This window comes from Pyrus communis, chromosome 12, assembly GCF_963583255.1.
Source record: "Pyrus communis chromosome 12, drPyrComm1.1, whole genome shotgun sequence".
Classification (NCBI taxonomy): Eukaryota; Viridiplantae; Streptophyta; class Magnoliopsida; order Rosales; family Rosaceae; genus Pyrus; species Pyrus communis.
Genome location: NC_084814.1, coordinates 15,027,643 through 15,047,247, shown reverse-complemented (window position 1 = coordinate 15,047,247; position 19,605 = coordinate 15,027,643). Strand labels below are relative to the sequence as shown.

General features: G+C 39.6%; 3 protein-coding genes across 3 annotated transcripts; all 3 read right to left on the bottom strand.

Annotated features, from left to right (window-relative positions):
• Positions 1–325: 325 nt before the first annotated feature.
• LOC137709936 (probable phospholipid hydroperoxide glutathione peroxidase) lies at positions 326–2,309 on the bottom strand. Its single transcript, XM_068448917.1, has 6 exons — positions 2,027–2,309; positions 1,374–1,450; positions 1,127–1,188; positions 889–1,007; positions 629–796; positions 326–529 (listed from the first exon to the last, which is right to left on the bottom strand). The coding sequence occupies exons 1-6, from the start codon at positions 2,279–2,281 to the stop codon at positions 497–499; spliced, it is 714 nt and encodes a 237-aa protein (XP_068305018.1). The 5' UTR covers positions 2,282–2,309; the 3' UTR covers positions 326–496.
• Positions 2,310–5,019: 2,710 nt separating this feature from the next.
• LOC137709916 (xyloglucan-specific galacturonosyltransferase 1-like) lies at positions 5,020–6,756 on the bottom strand. The gene has a single exon (XM_068448899.1). It carries the CDS (start codon positions 6,754–6,756, stop codon positions 5,020–5,022), a length of 1,737 nt encoding a protein of 578 aa, XP_068305000.1.
• Positions 6,757–8,698: 1,942 nt separating this feature from the next.
• LOC137711664 (multiple C2 domain and transmembrane region protein 7) lies at positions 8,699–11,734 on the bottom strand. The gene has a single exon (XM_068450920.1). The coding sequence runs from the start codon at positions 11,732–11,734 to the stop codon at positions 8,699–8,701; it is 3,036 nt and encodes a 1,011-aa protein (XP_068307021.1).
• Between the last annotated feature and the right edge of the window lie 7,871 nt (positions 11,735–19,605).

Genomic DNA, 19,605 nt, shown 5'->3' with positions numbered 1-19,605 from the left:
GGTACGTATTGTACGGTGATTCATTTTTTACAGACATTTTATTTTTCCTTATAATGAATTTTCTTCAGCCAAATGGAGATGGGTGCGGCTAGATCAGATGATTATGCAGAATGATTCATTTTTTTAGAGGCATTGTGTTTTTCCGTTTAATGAATTTTCTTCTAACCAAGTGGGGACGAGTGCTGCTAGACTAAATGATTGTGTAGAGTGATTCATTTTTTACAGGCATTGTGTTTTTCCGATGAAAGCGCGACGACAAGGGGCAGGGGAGCAGGCGCCACCGCGCAGGGTGACTCCGAGGGTAAAAAGCCACCACAAGAGTCGATAACAAACGAAGCTTAAATGCATAATCTTCCTTAAACATCAACAGAAATCAACAGAACGCAACCCTTACAAGAAGCCCAATAATACAAATAGATGCATCTTATTACAGTAAGTGCCTTTTATTCCACTATTAATTTACTCTCCTCTCATTTCTTCATATAGAGCTGCCCGTTCATGCGACCCCCAGCAGTTTCTTCACGTCCTTCTGCAAAACAAGAAGCAAGACAAGAAACCAGAAATTCGTTAACCTAATTCACTTTCTCAGTTCAATGTAGTTTTCATGAATGTATGTACGATTTCGCACCTCAATGCTCAGAGGAGAAGTTGTAGGGGCATAACGGTCAACGACTTTCCCTTCTTTGTCAACCAGGAACTTGGAGAAGTTCCACTTGATGCTGTCACCAAACAGTCCACCCTTGCTCGACTTCAAGAATTTGTAAATCGGAGCGGCATTGCCGCCATTCACATCCACCTAAAATTGGAAGAATGTAAATCTCCAGCTCTAGTAAACGAACGAAATGAAGATGCTTTCGCTGCTAATATGACATCCTAAGGAGCTCTTACCTTGTCAAAGATGGGATACTCAGCCTTGAAGCGAGTGCAGGCAAACTCGACAATCTCGTCATTTGTCCCTGGCTCCTGAGCTCCAAACTGGTTGCATGGGAATGCCAAGATTTCCAAACCTGCAAGTCCACAGAAGCAAGTGTGAGCTACAAGCCTACAAGGCAACCGACCGAAAGACTCGGAGTTTCTACGAAAACAGCCACGGGATGAAGTACAAACAGGCAAAAGGAAAGCAGACCTTGAGTTTTGTATTTCTCATACAACTGAGCCAACTCTGTGTAGTTTGAATTAGTCAAGCCACTGCATCAAAATAAAAAACCAAATTATATAATACGCTCACACTTCAGATTACGAAATACAAGATCGGCCAAAAATGCATCCCATTACATGAGAATATAACCATATTTATCAGATTTTCATTCCATTTGGTAAGTATGTATGGATTGCACATAAAATCTCAGAAGGAGAAGGAAGATATAGTGTACCATTGCGACGCAACGTTAACGATCAGAAGGACCTTCCCTTTGTAGGTGCTGAGATCAACATCATTACCCTTGGCATCCTGAAAATAAACGGATTTACATTATACGCATTCAATTCTCAGTTTGCGGATGAAGTTTAAACAACCTACAGCCCCTATAGCACATGTCACTTTTGCAACTCAATCCCATCAATTTTTTTTGGGTCAAATTTAAAATAACCCAAATTCATTTTCGATTATAAATAGTAAAGGCGATATTCTTCACTAATCTACGCTACGTGGTCGGGGTGGTTTGCACCCGGGACAAAGCGGATTGAAGAGGATGACCCTAACCACAAGGGCCACCCACCAATGCGATCGGAACCCAGATTCTAACATGATCAATTAAACCCAAAATAGATTAAAGAACGGACCTTTACATAAATTACCCGAATTCTAATACAATAGGGGAAAGCCAAGTCAATCCCCTTAATTTTAACATTTTTTTTTTTTGGACAACCGATAGATTTTGTTAGATCAGATGTTAAATTAGCCACCGAGGTATGAATCTATGCCGTCCTGCTAAACAAACAAAAATCCCCAATCCCAAACGGAAAATGAAAATAGTCAAAATTGACGCAAAACTGTAAAAATAATCAAAATTCATGAAAAGACCACCTTGACAGTGAAATCATGGATTGATTTACTCTCGGACTGGCCAGCCATTGTACGATTCAACAGCAAAGTAGATGCAACCGGGCTTGAAAACTCGACCTTGATAGACGGCGAAAACAGAGAAATCCGCGACCGTGGCAAAAGGGTCTGCAAGGAATCGGCGGAGAAGTGCTTTTGCAGACGCTGAGAAGTAGATGAAGCGGCAACGGTGAGTTTTCGTCGGAAGAGAAAACGAGTAGATTTGCAGATGCAGAGCATTTGGAGACTCAAAGCAGAGAATGGGCCTTTATTTATAGCTGTGGAATGCGATGATCTGTGAGCGCACACGTGGAGGAGACTCGGTTGACACGTAGGTGGTTTTGTATGCGCACACGTGGACGTGTAAGGACAAAGCGTTTGGAAGTGGGGAAACGGCTGGGATTTTGCATCAGGGAATACGTCATGGGTTTCAATGGTCAGATTTTAGTTGATTGTTGGACTTAAATAAGTGTGAATGGTGTGAACTGTGTATGTTTGGATATTTGACATATTTTTGGTTTTCTCTTAACTGTTTTGTACTTTTGTGATAATGCAAATTCTTATTTGTCTTCGATTCTTTACTTCTGGATTTGGTTAGTCTTTTAGCGGACAAGAATTCTTTGCCCTACCACTTCCGATGATCTCTCGTATCTTTCTGTTTGTGTGGTCACGGTTAAATTACATCAACATTTTATATTATTATTCATTTTTATCTTATTATCTCTTTAAAAAAAAATATAAAATATTAACGTGATTTAATCGTGATCACACAAAACAGGAGGACACCGAAAGATGAAGGGCATTGTCCTTTTTCAGCGGGTCTCTTGAAAGTTACAGTTTTCTTTATATATATTAGATGGATGTTGTGAAACTGATGTGATGTGTGGGTGGAATAAAATAAATAAGAAACAATATTTATAATATTTGACAAATGTGTTTACTTCCTTGGAACAGCATTAGTAAAAATAATAAAAATACAAAATAACTCTAATTATTTTCCAGTCTAACTCGCTGATATTTTCTTTCTTCTTCTTTTTCTATCTGTTCTTTCTTTTCCTTTATTCTTCAATACTTTATATGCAAAAATCAAGACCTAACAAACCCATCATATTTTTACCCAAAAAAAAAAAAAAAAAAACCCCTATCATATGGGTTATTTTAATACATTACTGGGAAGCACAGTCATCAAGTGAATAATAAATTTTAATCATCTTTCAAATTCTTCATTAATATTGTTTTTTCAGTGAGCATTCACACTGCTTTTATTGTCCCTGGTCTGAAGGAAACAAAAAAAATATTTAGCTTATGTAGCCAATGTCATACTCTCAGATGCTCCACCTAATTATAATAAACCTAGATTAACTACCTTGTCATCAAGCGGATGTGTGTTGATGCAAGCTTTGAACTTCTGAAGTGAAGACTTTGGAAATATGTAATTTTTTAACTGATAGGAAGATGTACCAACAAATGTTTGTTTTGTTGATCATTGTGGAATCAATCTATTTCCATTTGTAAGGAGGATCTCAATGAGTTGAGCAAAGCAATTCTCAATTGTTGGCAAATATGGAATGAAAGAAATAATCTGGTGTTTTTGGGGGCATCAATCCTATCCATATTCGCTGCCTTGCCATTGCAGCTAGTGTGGATTCTTCGTTCTTCACCGTTAATTGGAGCAGCCCCCTTGATCAGGACGTTATAAAGTTAAATTTTGATGATTCTGTCATTCTGAAGAGAGGTGTTGCTGCCTTCATGTTAAGGAATTTTGAGTGTTGGGTTATTGGTGTTGGTGCCTTCAACCTGGACGGAGTAACTATTTCAGTGGCTGAAGCTATAAGTTTGAGGGAAGAATTAAGGTTTGCTAGACATAAAGGGCTTCAAAACATTCTGTTGAAGGGAGATTCAAAGCTAATCATTTGTGTGATTCAAGGAAGATGAGATGTCTCTTAGAACCTAAATTCTATTATTGAGGATGTTCGTTGGATAGCCTCAGAGTTCAATCACATCGAATGAAACCATGTTTTCGAAGAAGCAAATTTTGTGGTGGATGAGTAGCTCATCTAGGTCTTACTCTTGATAACCCGCATTTTTGGGATCATTGTCTCTCTTTTGTAGTGTTTAATGCCCTAAACTTTGATTGTTTGGGCATCAGTTGTTGCAAAGGTTTTTTTCCTTTAATAAATTTATTTTTCTTCATAAAAAAAAAAAGAAAAAAAGAAAAAAAAGAATAGGGTGTGGTTTTGGGTCTTGCAGAAGGAGCTTAATGCTGATCGCCAATTAGTGACATCAATTTGGTCACCCTATTAAATCAAAATGCTTATGCAATTCAAATTTTGAACTCTTCCATTATATGTACTTTTCTAAACGTAATTGCTCTGTTTTCTTGAAACAATTGTTTGTTCAAGTTGCTGGGATTTTTTGCTATAAATTAAATCGCCCACCACATTTACAATGAATTTGAGCGATAACTATATATGAGATTTGCAGGTGAATGGAGGCTCACTGGTTGTATTATGTTTCCACCTGTATCTAATCTCTAATTAATTTTTATTTTTTGGTTCTTTTTCAATTTTTGAAGAATTAGGCTGTTTTGTAACGATAAAATGAATGATGGTGTTTTTTTTGTTGAATTTCTCTTTTGCAATTTGGGTTTTTTTTTTGTAAATTCTATACCATCCTGTGGTGGTTCATTGCACGACAAGAGTTTGATTTTTTAAAAATTGAGCATATTAAGATGTGACAGTAATTACAAGTTAAATAAAAAATACGTATTGTTTTTGTAGGACTCAAATATTCCTTTTCCCTCTCCACAATGCTTTGTTTATGAGTGCAAAAGTGAGACAAAACTAATAAAAGAACAAAAAAAAAAAAAAAAATTTGAATCTTTAAATTTTGGTGCAAAACAAAACGCATCCGCGTTGTATGATTTGTAACCGACCCCACTTAGCGAGATAATGTTTGGTTATTGTTATCTCCTCAAATTATACATTTAATTTCAATTTGGTCACCCTCTCCATGAGATTACTCATTGTGATGGAAAATGCATCCTCAAACTTTTCAAATTTTGCATTTGAATCCCCATACACCAAACCAGGCAACAATTCATACACTATAAACCTCCTCATATCATCCCTCTTCTCCCTTGAAATCTTCATCAACATCTCCACCACATTCACCTTCATTCCCCTCACTTCCTCTTGATCCACAAACACAGAATAATTTCCATGATCCTCCGGCAAATGCCACGGGTACTGGTAATAAGCCGTGAAAGGATCAAAAAGCACGGGAATGCAGCCCGCTATCAGCGAATCAAATAGTGATTTTCTAGTAGGGCTGTCCCCTGGGGGCTGCAGGCAGAATTCAGACTCTAGGAAGAGGTCAATGACCGTCTCTGGCTGATCACATCTGCCCGAACCACAGTCAAGAAATCGGCATTGGTTTCCATTTTTGGAGGATGGATTGCACTGTTTGATTAGCATAGACCTTATGCTCTCAGCTTGACCAGGCCTTTCTGCACCAGCAAAGCCCACTAACTGTTTTCTGTGCGAGCTTATAATTTTCCATTGCCATGCTATGATGTCGTCGTCTGAGCTTGGATGGAAGGATGTTGGGTGTGGGATTCCTATGTCATTTGGCTGCCATGGCTGCCTCTCAATCAAAAGCTTTACCGGGTTTTTCATTTGATCAATCTCCAAGAATCTGGTTCCCCAAGAGCGGTCCTTTCTCCGAAAATCCCATGAAATTTTTCCCAACACAATGACATGATCCTTGCGAGAATTCTTAGTCCATGATCCTTGTTTCTCAAGCCATGTTATGAGCTCCAAACTCAATGTGTCTTTCACGTCGCTGGAGACATTCTTGAAATGCCATCTCAGAATATCCAAACCGCCGTAAAATGGAATGTAGAAAAGCTTGGCTTCATCCTCATTATAAACCCTGCAAGGATGCTTCATAACCCTCTGATGAAAAATCGGCTCCAATGAGTACTGATGTGTCTGGTACCAACCGTTTCCGAATTTTGGAATTGGTTCTCCCATGGCTTCATTTTTGAAGTACTTGCAGAAGTCCATCCATGGAACCATGTCTCTGCACTGACCAATCAAGTCAAAATTAAACTTGGATGGCAAGTCATACACATATACTCCCCTCCCTTCGCACCCGGCTTGCTTCTTATCCGAAATCCATGATCTGTGCAGTCGCATCTGTTCTTCAACGTCCTTCTTTGCATTCGCAACCTGTTCTTCTCCGTCTTTGTTCTCGCCATTCCTCATAGTTACCGGTTCAGATTCATCTCGGATAACTTCAGCGGTCTCTCTCACCTTCTCACCATTGACAGTGGATTGAGGACTAGTGGAACCATTGCCGCGGTACCAAGGAGGCGACGAGGGAAGAGGCAGGTTCAAACTCTTGTCAAGAGTGTAGAGGTAAATGGAACTATGATTGACGATCGGAATTGGGATTTCAAACTTGGGTTGGGTTTTACCAGCAGATAGGCAGTAATGGTCGTTGAGCTTCCGGGAGGAAACACAAATGTGGACAATGTTGCCGGAGAAAATGGTGGCGGAGGAGGACCAGAGGTAGATAAGAAAGAGAATGAAAAATGCAACCGGGACTCGATAGAGAAATTTGAAAAGAAAAAGGAAACAGCTACAGGATACTTTCGGGGCCGGTTGCTTGGGGAGTTTTGGTTTTCGTTTCGACATGGAAACACCGACCATTGTGAGAAAGCTTGATGTTTGCACTTCTCCGCCTCTGGTTTTAAGTTCTTGCAAGGGGAAGGTCGGATCGTGTTCTTTCATGGAAGCACGTTTGAGAAGTAGAATCTGATTTGGTTGCACGTTGGAATGCAATATTTTCTATTACTTTTTTTTTTTTTTGGTCAAACGGTTAAGTATTAGTTTTCCAATACTTAATTCTTTGTATTTGTCATTGTATTTTCTAATTAAAAAAATATTTAGGTTTGCATTTGACTGAATTCCAATTATTATATAGCAATAAAGGATTAAAGATGTACCGTACTTATCAAACTGGCTTAGATTTGAGCCAAATTCAGAGCAGGGCCGCCCTAAATTTTACTAACTTTTTGTATATTAATTGTTTAAAAACGTGAACATAACTAACAAATCCGTGGTTCAAAAAAAAAAAAAAAAAAAAAAACTAACAAATCCGTCCTACGGAGTGGGAAGGCTCTGGTTCTTCCAGTTAACTAGCTCATATTTTTTGTCATAATAAAACTAAAATCCTTAAAAGTCTGAAGACATAATCTACTATTTTAATTTCATAGGAAAATTATCTAGTCATCTATATATATCAAAAAGAAAATTATAGTGCAACTTTGCTCACATCCTTAAGTCATAGACACCGCACCATGCTTCATTCTTTTTTTTTTTTTCTTTTTTTTTTGGGAGTTATATCAATTTATACACAATGAAAATATAAAAGAAAATATAGCAATCAAAATTTTAGACCATGTAAGGGCCTTTGTTTGAGTCTCGCACAAGATCTCCAAAATCTCAGGACCGGCACTGTTTGAGATTCCCACATCGATCGGCCATTGAAAGGAGAATCTAGTCCTTTATAAGGAATGATACCACACTTATTGTCGAGGCCTTTTGGTGAACCTTCATACCTATTTCTCTCGAGTGGCTAAAGTGGGGGGAATGTTGGCCATACCAACTCATGCATGTGGGACCCATTGGTGTGCTTCTGCACAACAATTGGTATTCGAGCCTAGCAAGGCTTGGTGGATTGATGACTGTCACGGTCTTTGAAGTTGGAGAGCTACAATTGGTATTAGAGCCAAGCAATGCTAGGTGGATTGGTGAGTGTCACAATCTTATCTTTGAAGTTAGAGAGCTCATTTGGAATTTGGTTGCATGTGGTCAAGGTGGAGCTCTATTTGAATTAGGATTGTGAGAAGTGTCTTTGAAGGTAGAGAGCTCATTTGGTGGATTGGTGATTGTCACGATCTTTGAAGTTGGAGAGCTACAATTGGTATCAGAACACAACAATGCCTGGTGGATTGGTGATTGTCACAATCTTTGAAATTGGAGAGCTCATTTAGAATTAGGTTGCATGTAGTCAAGGTGGAGCTCTATTTAAATTTGGATCATGAGACGTGTCTTTGAAATTAGAGAGCTCATTTGGAATTTGGTTGCATGTGGTCAAGGTAGATCTCCTTTATAAGAAATGGTACCACACACATATTGCCGAGGGTTTTTAGTAAAACCATATACCCGTTCCTCCCGTTGGTGTGTTTCCGCACTACACATAAGGGCGGGATTAACGATCACTTTGAACTCAGCTCATTCAGAGATGTGATTTACAATGTGATAAAAAATTAATGTTCTTATTGAACACAAACCTTTATACAGCGGGACTAACGATCAGGTTGAATTCACAACGTTCAAATATGTGATTTACAATGTGATCGAAAAATGATATTATCGTTGGTGTTTTTAGTAGACAAATTATAGAGAACGCAAGAATTTTCTTGAAAATTTTATTTTACTTATTCATGTTCCCACATCATCTCACTAGTGGCGGAAAGGAGGCAAGAAATAGGAAGAAGAACAACAATGTCAACAAACATTACGTTCATTGTTCAGCAATTAAAGTTAAAAAAATGATCCCAGCAGCAACAAACATTTGAGCTTTAGTTTACAACATACTGTCGGTCCTCGAAGGCAGCCTGCGGAAGAAATTGATGGGTGCGGATGGTAGCCTATTGCGAAATCTCGGATGCCTCATCATAAAGAACCCTGCCAATGCTGCCACTACCTGGAACGGTGTAACGTACATCACCAAGGCAGCTATGAGGCAGAATGTGACAAAAAGTGCCGAAGCGCGTGGATCGCGCCAGCTTAACAGTGCCTGAAACCGCTCCCCTTGGGTAGCTACATCACCAACAACAGTCTGAATTCTACCAGCTACGCTCCTTAGGCGATCATACCTCATTCTCACCAGCTCTGGGTTCTTGCTTGTTGGGAATGTGTCGAACTCCTCATCTAGCTCATCGGGGTGCACTAACTCGGCTTGTGAGATCTTTGTGTTCATGTGGGGAGGATATCTGGGCCTGTAGCGGAAGTTCCATATCCCTATCAGAAACATGTAAAGAAACACTGTGGGCAGAATTAATTCCGGGAAGCAAACAAGCATAAGGAAGAGAACATGAACAAGCACTGTTGTGATAGGATTCTTCCACATGCATATATCAGTAAACCATTTGCCTACAGCAAATACTCCTGAGAAAACCGTCATTAGCCTGAAGAAATTCGCTTTGCTCCGCCTCATACTCCAAAGATGCGAGTCCACGTCAGACATGTATTCCACCACTTCCTTCCTAAGTGGTGGCTCTGCTCGGCCTAGCCTTGCTGCAACTATGTTGACAGCCTGGTGACGTAACATGTCAAGCTGCATAATGTTGAAGGGCCTCACATAATGCATCTTTGGCAGCAGCGGTTTTGAGTATACAAACATCATGTTTACAAAAGAAGTGCATGAAAACCGAATTGCCAAATGCAGCTCCCCCATCTTCTTAACACCAGTTGGGTGAAGAACCAGCAGGGGATAAGAGTGTGTGTATATACGTCCTGCTTCAAGTGTTGAGATACGAACGCGAACCTTCCCAATCTTCAGGTCCTTGTTACCATAGGAATCCTTATCCCCGAGCTGACTGTTGTCGAATACACCTACAGTAAGAACTGTAGCAGGGTCAAATACTTCCCATGTGTACTGCTCATTGTATTTTGGACTCAGGTTGTCAACGAGGGTTCTTGTCCGGACCCATTTATGACCATACTTTGCCACACAGTATGTATCTGATGTGCCCTTTTCATTGCGTGTTTTCATTGGGTGAAGCCCTGACGCATTCAAGATTCCGAGCTCTAGTACCCCAATTGATGGCCTCCACAGCTGCTTCGCTGTAGGGCGTAAATCACTACTGTAATGAGTTGATTCATCAAGAACATGATAACCTCCATCAAGACAAACTCGAAGATGAAGGCGGCTGGAGAACTTGTCCCTTTTCAACTGATCTATGTCAACAGCAACTGGCTTTTCCAGATTAAACCATCGGGAATGGATCATACGATCATCAGCGCGCCTATCTACAGCATTCAGAGGTAATATGACTCTCCCAATGATTTCATCTCTTCCAGGGCCCACACGATCCTCAACTGAAATGATAAGATGATCTTCAAAGGGTTCAGAAGCAACAAACAAAAGATCTTCATTCCAAAGGGGGTTTAGATTCCGAGCCTGAAGTGCCTTTGTTTTCAAAACCTGGTTTCCAAGCTGTACCTTGACATATGATTCCGGAAAGCGATTCTTCTCTGCTGCAAAAAGGTCTTGTGCCTCGATAACATTGACACGCACATACCACAACCTTGGTGCATGATAAACCTTTGAACGTATTAGCGTGGAGGCAGCTGGTGTGCTATCAACAGGAGTAGCTGCATCAGAATGCCATGCATCAGAAAAGGCCTCATCTGCTTGCGTTCCAATCCAGACTGCGAGCATCAGCTCACTCTTAATCTTTTCTCCCTTCTTGTCCTCAAGCCGGTACCATTCTGGAGCCAGAGGACTATCTGGTGGGACTCTCATCGGCACCTCATTGATGTCGAATCTTACAAGCCCCACAAAATCATCTTTAATTAGATCCTTGTCCTTAATCACAACTTCTAATACAGATGCTTGCATTCGATCCTTTGAGAAGGCAAAAACCTGATTCCATGTAGGATTTTGCTGCTTCTCAAAGTGCCTTGTAATCCCCTTGTAGTTTCCAATTCTGACTTCAACATACGGATCAAGACTCCCTGTGACATCCATGGCAGGAAGCTCGCGAGCCTTAACAACCCTTACGTATAAAAAATACATGCGTTCCACGAGATCATAGGTGCTTGCAGTCTTGTCTCCGTGAATAACACGGCCACCAACAACTCTTCCACCCCCAAGGTAAGGGCTAGTCTCTTTTAGTGCAAAATCAACCGGTTGTGATGATGCAGCAGAGTGCATGCGAACCAGCTTTGCAGGCTGCGGTTGTTCCTGTTTCATTTGATCAGCTTCGTACTTGGGCACATAATGCTCATCCGGTGCAGAAGAAGCAGGATGCTGATGTTGTTCGTCATGACTTGGATGAGGAAGATGATGAAAGCTGTGTCTGGTCCCAGCTCTCTCATTTTGCAAAGCATTCATGACAGAATTTGGAACTCCTTCGGCGTGTCCATGAGCTGTACTTGGATCTGCATTTGCGAGGGATTCGGCATTAGGGACTGGGGTGGAAGACCTGATTGACGGGTCATCAGTAACATACACCTTGAGGCCAAGCTCTCCTCTTACACGGGAAAAGATGCCGCGCTTTTCCAAAGGGTAATGCAAGACAACAGCATCTGCATAGGGAACAAATGAGTTTCCGGTGAGGCTAATCTTTCCAAGGAAGGACCTGGAGTAGGTAGCTTTGACATTATTGTAGACATAGGCCTCTAGTGTAAGATAATGCAGGTTTGAAGGATCAGAAATATTGAAATAGAAGCTCTCGTTCCAAACGGGGTTTAGATCCTTTTCTTTGATAGTGGTGCGGAACCTTTGACCATCAAAGTAAAGCTCCACAAAAGCATTGGATGAACCTTGCCCATCTTTAGGCAAAAGATTGTGCGCGCCAACTACATCTACCCCAAGCTTAAGATTGTTCATCATAGTAACAGAACAAAATAAAAAACTACAGATACCTACAGAGAAAGGAACAATATAAATTTAGACACTGATATAGATGTGTAATTAAAATCTGCTAACTTGCAAAATACAAAAAGTGGGACTTAAATTAAACAAGTCATATGGATTGGATTGGGAAAGCAACAAAGTCAGCAACTTTTTAGCACAAGCATGTGCAGAAGTGGGATGTTAAACACAAATTAAATAAAGTAATTAAGCACAAAAAATAAAGCAACCCTAATGAGATCCAAAAAGCTCGCTTAATACACATGATCTTTTCATTGAATATTCACCACCTAATCAGTCAGGAAAGTACAAAAAGTCTAACTGGGATTTGGGCTTTGTGAGATCTGTTTGCTGATCAAGAAAATGCAGGAAAATGTGACATTTTAATATAAGTCCAGATAATTGAATAGTTTTAAAATGTGAGGTGCATGGTTCAACTATTTTCCTTCCCTTTCTTAGCAACCAAACAGGATCATATCTCACAGAGTTGTAAAGTCCTCAGTTTTTTTTTTTTTTTTTTTCTTTCACACAGAAGCAGAACAGCAAAAATATAGAATCAAGGGGCCTAAAACTCAAAATGCAGGTAAAAATTTCTGACTTAATTTCTCACACATACATGCACTTTGACAAACCAAAATAAAAATTCATTGAAAAAAAGAAGACAAGCAGAGAAGTAAAAGTAGAAGTTAACAAAGCTAGAAGCTTTTTAATACAACGTGTAATACTAAGAGAGTGGAAAATTTGAGAGTTTATAACTTTATTACTTACGTGGTTTGAAGCTAAATGCAGCTGCTTTCAGATTTTAGCCATTTTCTTTCCAAGTTATGAGAGAGGAAGGAAGAGGAGGACAATGCAGTAAGGTTTGATAGATTTTAGAGAGAGAGAGAGAGAGAGAGAGAGAGAGAGAGAGAAGAAAGCGAAGTGGCATTTGCTTAGGACTTAGGAGTGAGTTATATATTTTTTAAAAAAAAAAAAAGTATAAATAGTGTTTGTTTCTATGGAGTGGTGAGTAAGAGACTAAAAGCTGTGGGTATCGGTACTTGTTTTTCTCTTCCCATTTTCTTCCCTCTGGAGCTCACAACTCTGTCCTTGTTACTCTCTTCGGCTTCTCAGTTTGATTTCACTCTTTAATGTTTAAAATTAGAGCAAATTGCAATTTGACCTCTTGAATTATTACTCTAGTTAAATTTGACCTTCTAATTTTTTTTTTTTTGATAAATTATTCACTAAAACTCCTCGTCACATGTCCTAGTTATGTATTGTATGTCACATGTCCTAGTTATGTATTGTATGTTCGATGAGTTTTGGTGAGAAATATTAAGAGCACTCTCTCAAAGTGAGATTTTATATGAATTTTCAGTCACTTTACGGTTTAACGTTAATTTTCGTATCAACATTATAAAATATTGTACTAAAAACTTGAAATGACAGAAAGTACATGGAGAGCCCAACTTTTGGGAGAATTTTATTCATGAAATTTGAACTTAAGATAATCTCTAACAAAATACAAATTAGACGCATGTCACACAAAATAAGCTGTTATTGCCTATATTCATGTAATTTTCATGATTAAGTCTCAACATTTCAACCATGTCACATTGCCACCCTCTTGCTCCTTTCTCATGAGTGGATAGCTCATATATCTGTTAACAGTATGTAAATGATGATAAAATGGTCTGAGAAAAAAAGAGTACTGCTACATTTACTTCATTTTTTATATTATATTTGTTCACCTTTTTAATAGAGGTAGAGCTTATCGATACATTTGAGTCTTATCTTTATTAAAAAAATAGTACATATATGATGTGAAAAATATAATAAGAGTAGCATTTTTAGAGAAAATAGAGGTAAATGGACGAAATGTATTTGCCAATTGATAAATTGTATGCAAAATGGCATACCATAACTTCATATTCATACATGCATCTAATATCAATGGACTATTAATTGCATTAACTACAATGCTACTATATGTGGAACTTTTGATTTCTTTCTATCATCGATAATATTTTATAGACACGTTTGTTTTGCTTTCAGTTTTTCTCCTCAAGTGACTTGTCATATGAGGAGAAAGATGAAAAGAAACAAAATCGTGTAAGTTTTTCTCAACTGCCATCATCAACATAAATACATCATTAAGTAGGAAAAAAAAATTAGCTTATCAAGATTTATAACTCTCTCATGTTTCTTTAAAAATTATCAAATAACACAGTATGTGTGACGTGAGTAACATTGTTAAAAAAATGAGATAAACTATGATTATATCACATAATGAGTGCTAAAGAGACATGACAAATTGGTGATATACACCCAATTACTTAAACTAGCTAGTTCTTCTCCTAATTGTAGTTGGACCTTTTGCCTTTGAGATTGATGTATTATGCATCCCTAGTGGCACCATGCCACTATTGGTTAGGTTTGCTTAAGCTAAACAGCAACAGAAAAGCATGGTGGAATGGGGAAGTGGCAAGTAGCTAAGTTACTAAAAGCTCTGATTTCCATGCGGATGCAGGCCTGCCTGCCTGCGTAGCGTGAATACCGTGCACGCTAGTCAATGGCACCCACATCTACTTCCTCAGGCAGCTTGAACGTTCCCGATATTTCCACGTGTCGACTGCCCATATTGTCAGGTTCCTCGCAGATCGAGGCTCTTCATCACTGGTCGTCACTTACCAGCCAATGTGAAGCAGTGGTTTCAGTTTCTGGAAGACCGGTTGCCGGATGACTTCGTTGGAATGATACGACGTCGCAGTGCGCGTGCTGTGATCAGCCTTCAGCATCAGATAAGACAAAATACTTATTACATAGCTATTTCGTTTTTAGTTTCTTTTACTTTGACATGATTTTATTCATTGTTTTTGTTCCGCACAATCTTTCTTCACTTTTCTCCATTCTTAACAAAACAGAAAATTAGATTTAAACATTCGATTACTGTTGTCACCATTTGTTAAGAGAGCATCAGATTTTGATCGAATTACTTATGAGGGTAAGTTATTTGAGATTAGCTCATGCGGATCAAAAATTGAGTTGAATTTTTTTATGATACAAATTACAGTGAGAGAGAAGGAGCGTAATCAAACTTAAGATCTTTAAAAGAATATTAATAAGGAATAAAAAGCTAGGCATTGATGAAGCTAATGCTGTCCACTAATAATCCCATGCTGTCCACTAATAATCCCACTAGCTGCTGTACAACCTGGACAACAGAAGGAATACTCCCAGCCAGACAATCACATGGCTTCTGACGCCTTTATTGTTGTTTAGTTTCTGCCACCTTTATTGTTGTTTATTGCATGCGTGTATATGCAAACTGTATATAAACCATGCTGCCATTGCAGCATTGGTAAGCAAAATATAAGTCATCAAAGACAATATTTCTTTATGGTATCCAGAGCCATTTATTTAACGACAAAACCTCCTGCATCTGTTTCCTCCTTCCTCTAACCCAGCAAGCTCGCGACTGTATTTTTTTTTCTTTTTTTTTTTTTTTTTTTTTCTGCCTTCTCTTCTTCTCAAATTTTCTTCCGCTTCCATGGCTGCTTCTTCTTCTCTTCTTACCAGCTCCCTTCCTAATATTTCCTATCTGGTTTCCATCAAACTTGATCGAACCAATTACATGTTGTGGCTTGCCCAGTTTAATCCCTTACTTAAAAGTAATGATCTTGTTGCCTAGGTTGATGGTAAAAAAACATGTCCAACCAAGTTTCTTGAGAATACTACTACTCTCAATTCCGAGTACGTAACTTGGCAGCGACAGGACCAACAATTGTTGAGTTGGATTAACTCAACTTTGACACCCAATGTGCTTTCCATCGTCGCAACTTGTGACACATCCCGAGCTGCTTGGGATACTCTAAAAACACGTTTTGCTTCTCAATCTCGCACCCGTGTTCTTTAACTAAAGCACCAGATGCAGTCCACTAAAAGAGGTAACATGTCCATCACAGACTATGTTGATAAATTAACTAACTTTGCTGATCAATTGGCTTTTGCGGGAAAACCTGTTGATGACGATGATCTTATGGAGCTGATTTTGAATGGTGTTGGTCCTGCTTTCGAAAGTATAGTTACTTCGGTTCAAGCAAGAGAAAATCCTATGAGTCTTGACTATATGGTTGCTTTGCTCTTGAGCGCTGAAAGCCGTATGGACGACTATAGCCCTACTTTCAGTCCTGATCACACCACTATAGCTCTCTTTGCCCCTTCTGGCTCCACTCCCAATCCTGGTCGTGGAACCACACTTCACCGAGGAAATAGTCGTACATCCTTATTCCGTCGTGGTGGTTTTCAAGGTCGTGGTTTTTTTCAAGGTCGCGGTGCTGGTAATCCTTTTGTTGGCCGTCGTGGTGGTTCAAACAGTGGTTTGTTTCATGGTGGATCAGGTCGTGGCTCGTTTCAGAATCGAGGACTTCTTCCTACACCAAATGCTGGTCTTCGTCGCTCTTCCTATCTTCCTAACCATGATGCGGATGCTCCCTCTTCCTCTAATATTTGTAACTATTGTGGTGATCATCGTCATTCTACCGTAAATTGTTTCAAGTCTTCTTTTTCCGAAGGCCGTTATCCACAATCTCATGCTATGATGGCTGCCTCTCCTGTGGTTAATGCACGGTCCCCTACATGGTATACTGACAGTGGCACATCGTCACACATCACCAATGATTTAGCTAATTTGAGCCTCTCCACAGAATATATTGGCCAAGACCAAGTCGCGATTGGTAATGGTGCAGGTTTGTCTATAAAGCATATTGGTTTTGGTTTCGTGTCTCAATTTCCTTTAAATTCTGTGTTGCATTGTCCTTCTGCTTCTGCTAATCTACTAAGCGTTCATCGCTTTTGTTGTGATAATCATTGCTACTTCATTTTCACTCCTACTGATTTCTTTGTGAAGGATCTATCCACGGGGAAGACGTTTTTCCACGGCAAGAGTGAAAATGGATTGTATCCGTTTCGTGTGGGTTTGTCGAAGTTTCCTTTCAAAAACGTGGCATTATTTGGACAACGAAACTCTTCATTTATGTGGCATCAGCGTTTCGGTCATCCATCTCCTGCAATTTTAAAAAAAATTATGTCCTCTATTCCTATTAAGGATTCTAAGTTCCCTAGTTTTTGCCCTACTTGCCCATTGGGCAAAAGCACTAAATTACCATTTGCTTTGTCTCCATCAGTTTTAGTTTGTCCTCTTCAATTGACTCATTGTGATGTTTGGACTTCACCAATTATCTCTGTTAAGGGTTCCAAGTATTTTATAATATTTCTTGATGATTACTCTCGTTATACTTGGATATTTCCTATGAGATTTAAACATGAAGCTTTTTCTTATTTTCAAAAATTTAAATTGCTTGTTGAAAATCTTCTATCTATCCATACTGTTTATAAGATAAAATCTTTCCAAACTGATGGCGGGGGTGAATTTATGAGTAAGGAATTTCAACAATTTTTAATTAATAATGGTATTGAGCACCGGTTAACATGCCCTCATACTCCTGAACAAAATGGTGCTGCTGAACGGAAACAACGCCATATTGTTGACATGGGTCTTACTTTACTTGCCACTGCTAAAATGCCTTCTTCTTTTTGGGTGGATGCTTTCAACACCTCAGTTTATTTAATTAACCGGCTTCCAGCACGCTAATTGAATTATATTTCGCCTTATGAAAAATTGTATAGTTGCAAGCCCTCTTATTTATGTCTTTGTGTTTTCGGTTGTGCTTGCTTTCCCTATTTACGCCCTTATAATAAAAATAAATTGGAATTTCGTTCAAAAAAATGTGTTTTCATTGGTTACTCACTTCATCATCTAGGCTATCGCTGTTATGATATGTCAAATGGACGAGTTTATTTGTCACGTCATGTGGTTTTTGATGAGGAAACTTTTCCATTCGACAACCCTACACAATTCTCCTCAGTCTTGCCGTCAGAAGCTTACTCTCCCATGGTTATCACTCGTTCTCCCTTACCACCTCTTCCTCAGGTACCTTCATCATCTCATATTTCTATTCCTCATACTCTAACATCCTCTTCTAGTGCAGCACCTTTCTTCCCCTTGCAACCTTCCTCAAGTTCACCATTGTCTACACCTTCACTTTCCTCGCCACCTCATTCTCAACCTGCTCCTGATAGCTCTGACAGTTTGATTTCCATTAATGAGGCTCCTCCACCTTCCTCCGCTTCTGCTCCCCATCCTATGCTCACTCGGTCTAAATCTGGCATTCGAAAACCAAACCCCAAATATGCTTTATTGACATCATTACAAGCTCCTGATTCTGAACCAACCTCGTTTCGCGAGGCAAATCAATTATCTCATTGGCGTGATGCAATGACATTGGAGTTTAAGGCCTTGAAAGCTGCTGGTACATGGGAGTTGGTACCTTCTTCAACTGCTACTCATGTTCTTCCTTGCAAGTGGGTCTATCGCACAAAGCGGAAATCTGACGGTACAGTGGAGCGATATAAAGCTCGTCTTGTTGCCAATGGATTTCATCAAACGATGGGTGTTGATTACACGGAGACGTTTAGTCCGGTGGTTAAGCATGTCACCATTCGTCTGGTTCTTGCCCTTGCAGTTTCTTATAATTGGCCTATACGCCAACTTGATGTCCAAAATGCGTTTATGCACGAGAATCTCTCTGAAGAAGTTTTCATGAAACAACCACGTGGTTTTGAAGACCCCGAGTATCCTCATCATGTTTGTCGTTTACGCAAGTCCTTATATGGCTTGAAACAAGCCCCAAGAGCATGGTTTCATCGCTTTTCTGAATATCTTCTTGATTTGGGTTTTGTGGCATCACAAGCAGATCATTCTCTCTTCATTTTTAATAATCATGAAGTATATTTGATTCTTCTAATCTATGTTGACGACATCCTTATCACAGGCAATCAATGCTCTCATGTTGACTCCCTTATCCATGCACTTGGTCAGAGTTTTTCTATGAAAGATTTGGGACCCCTCCATTTTTTCTTGGGTCTTGAAGCAACTCGTGGAGCTGATGGGTTACATCTAAAGCAGACAAAATATGTTCTCGATTTGTTGCAGCGTGTAGATATGTTGGACGCCAAGCCTTGTGCTACTCCAGCTCAATCTAGCTCCCCACTTCATTCTCTTGATGGTGTTCCCTTGCCTAATCCTACCAGCTATCGCAGTGTGGTCGGCGCTCTGCAATACTTAACCATCACCAGACCTGACATCACGTATGCAGTAAATCAGGTATGTCAGCATATGCACCAGCCCACCTCAGTTCATTGGATTGCAGTAAAACGCATCCTTCGTTAATTAAAAGGCACACCTGAGGACGGGCTTCAGTTTAGTCGCGGTGGTACTAATTTGGTCGGATTTTCAGACCCGGACTATGCCGGGGATCCAGACACTAGACACTCCACTGGTGGTTTTTGCATATATTTTGGTCCAAATTTAATATCTTGGAGCTCCAAAAAGCAACGCACAGTTGCTCGTTCAAGTACCGAATCCGAATATCGGCAGTTGGCCATCACGGCAACTGAACTTGTTTGGATCCAACAACTGCTGTAGGAGCTTTGCATCCATATTTCGACTCCTTTAATTTGGTGTGATAACACAAGCTCCATTGCATTGGCATCTAATCCCGTGTTCCATGCTCGAACAAAACATGTTGCTGTGGATTATCATTTTGTGCGTGAGCTTGTAGTGGCAAAGTCATTAAATGTCTATCATGTGTCTACTACTTTTCAGATTGCAGACATATTCACCAAGGGCTTATCTGCTGATCGTTTTCATTTCTTAAAGTCCAAGCTCGTTTGTCGTCCGCTCATGAGCTTGCGGGGGGATGATGAAGCTAATGCTGTCCACTAATAATCCCATGCTGTCCACTAAT

Coding starts and splice junctions, on each gene's coding strand:
- LOC137709936 (XM_068448917.1), bottom strand. CDS start 2,281: ATGCTCTGCATCTGCAAATCTACTCGTTTTCTCTTCCGACGAAAACTC. Junction 1,189..1,373: donor GTTAACGTTGCGTCGCAATG/GTACACTATATC, acceptor ATTTTGATGCAG/TGGCTTGACTAATTCAAACT. Junction 1,008..1,126: donor TGAGAAATACAAAACTCAAG/GTCTGCTTTCCT, acceptor GTGGACTTGCAG/GTTTGGAAATCTTGGCATTC.
- LOC137709916 (XM_068448899.1), bottom strand. CDS start 6,756: ATGGTCGGTGTTTCCATGTCGAAACGAAAACCAAAACTCCCCAAGCAA.
- LOC137711664 (XM_068450920.1), bottom strand. CDS start 11,734: ATGATGAACAATCTTAAGCTTGGGGTAGATGTAGTTGGCGCGCACAAT.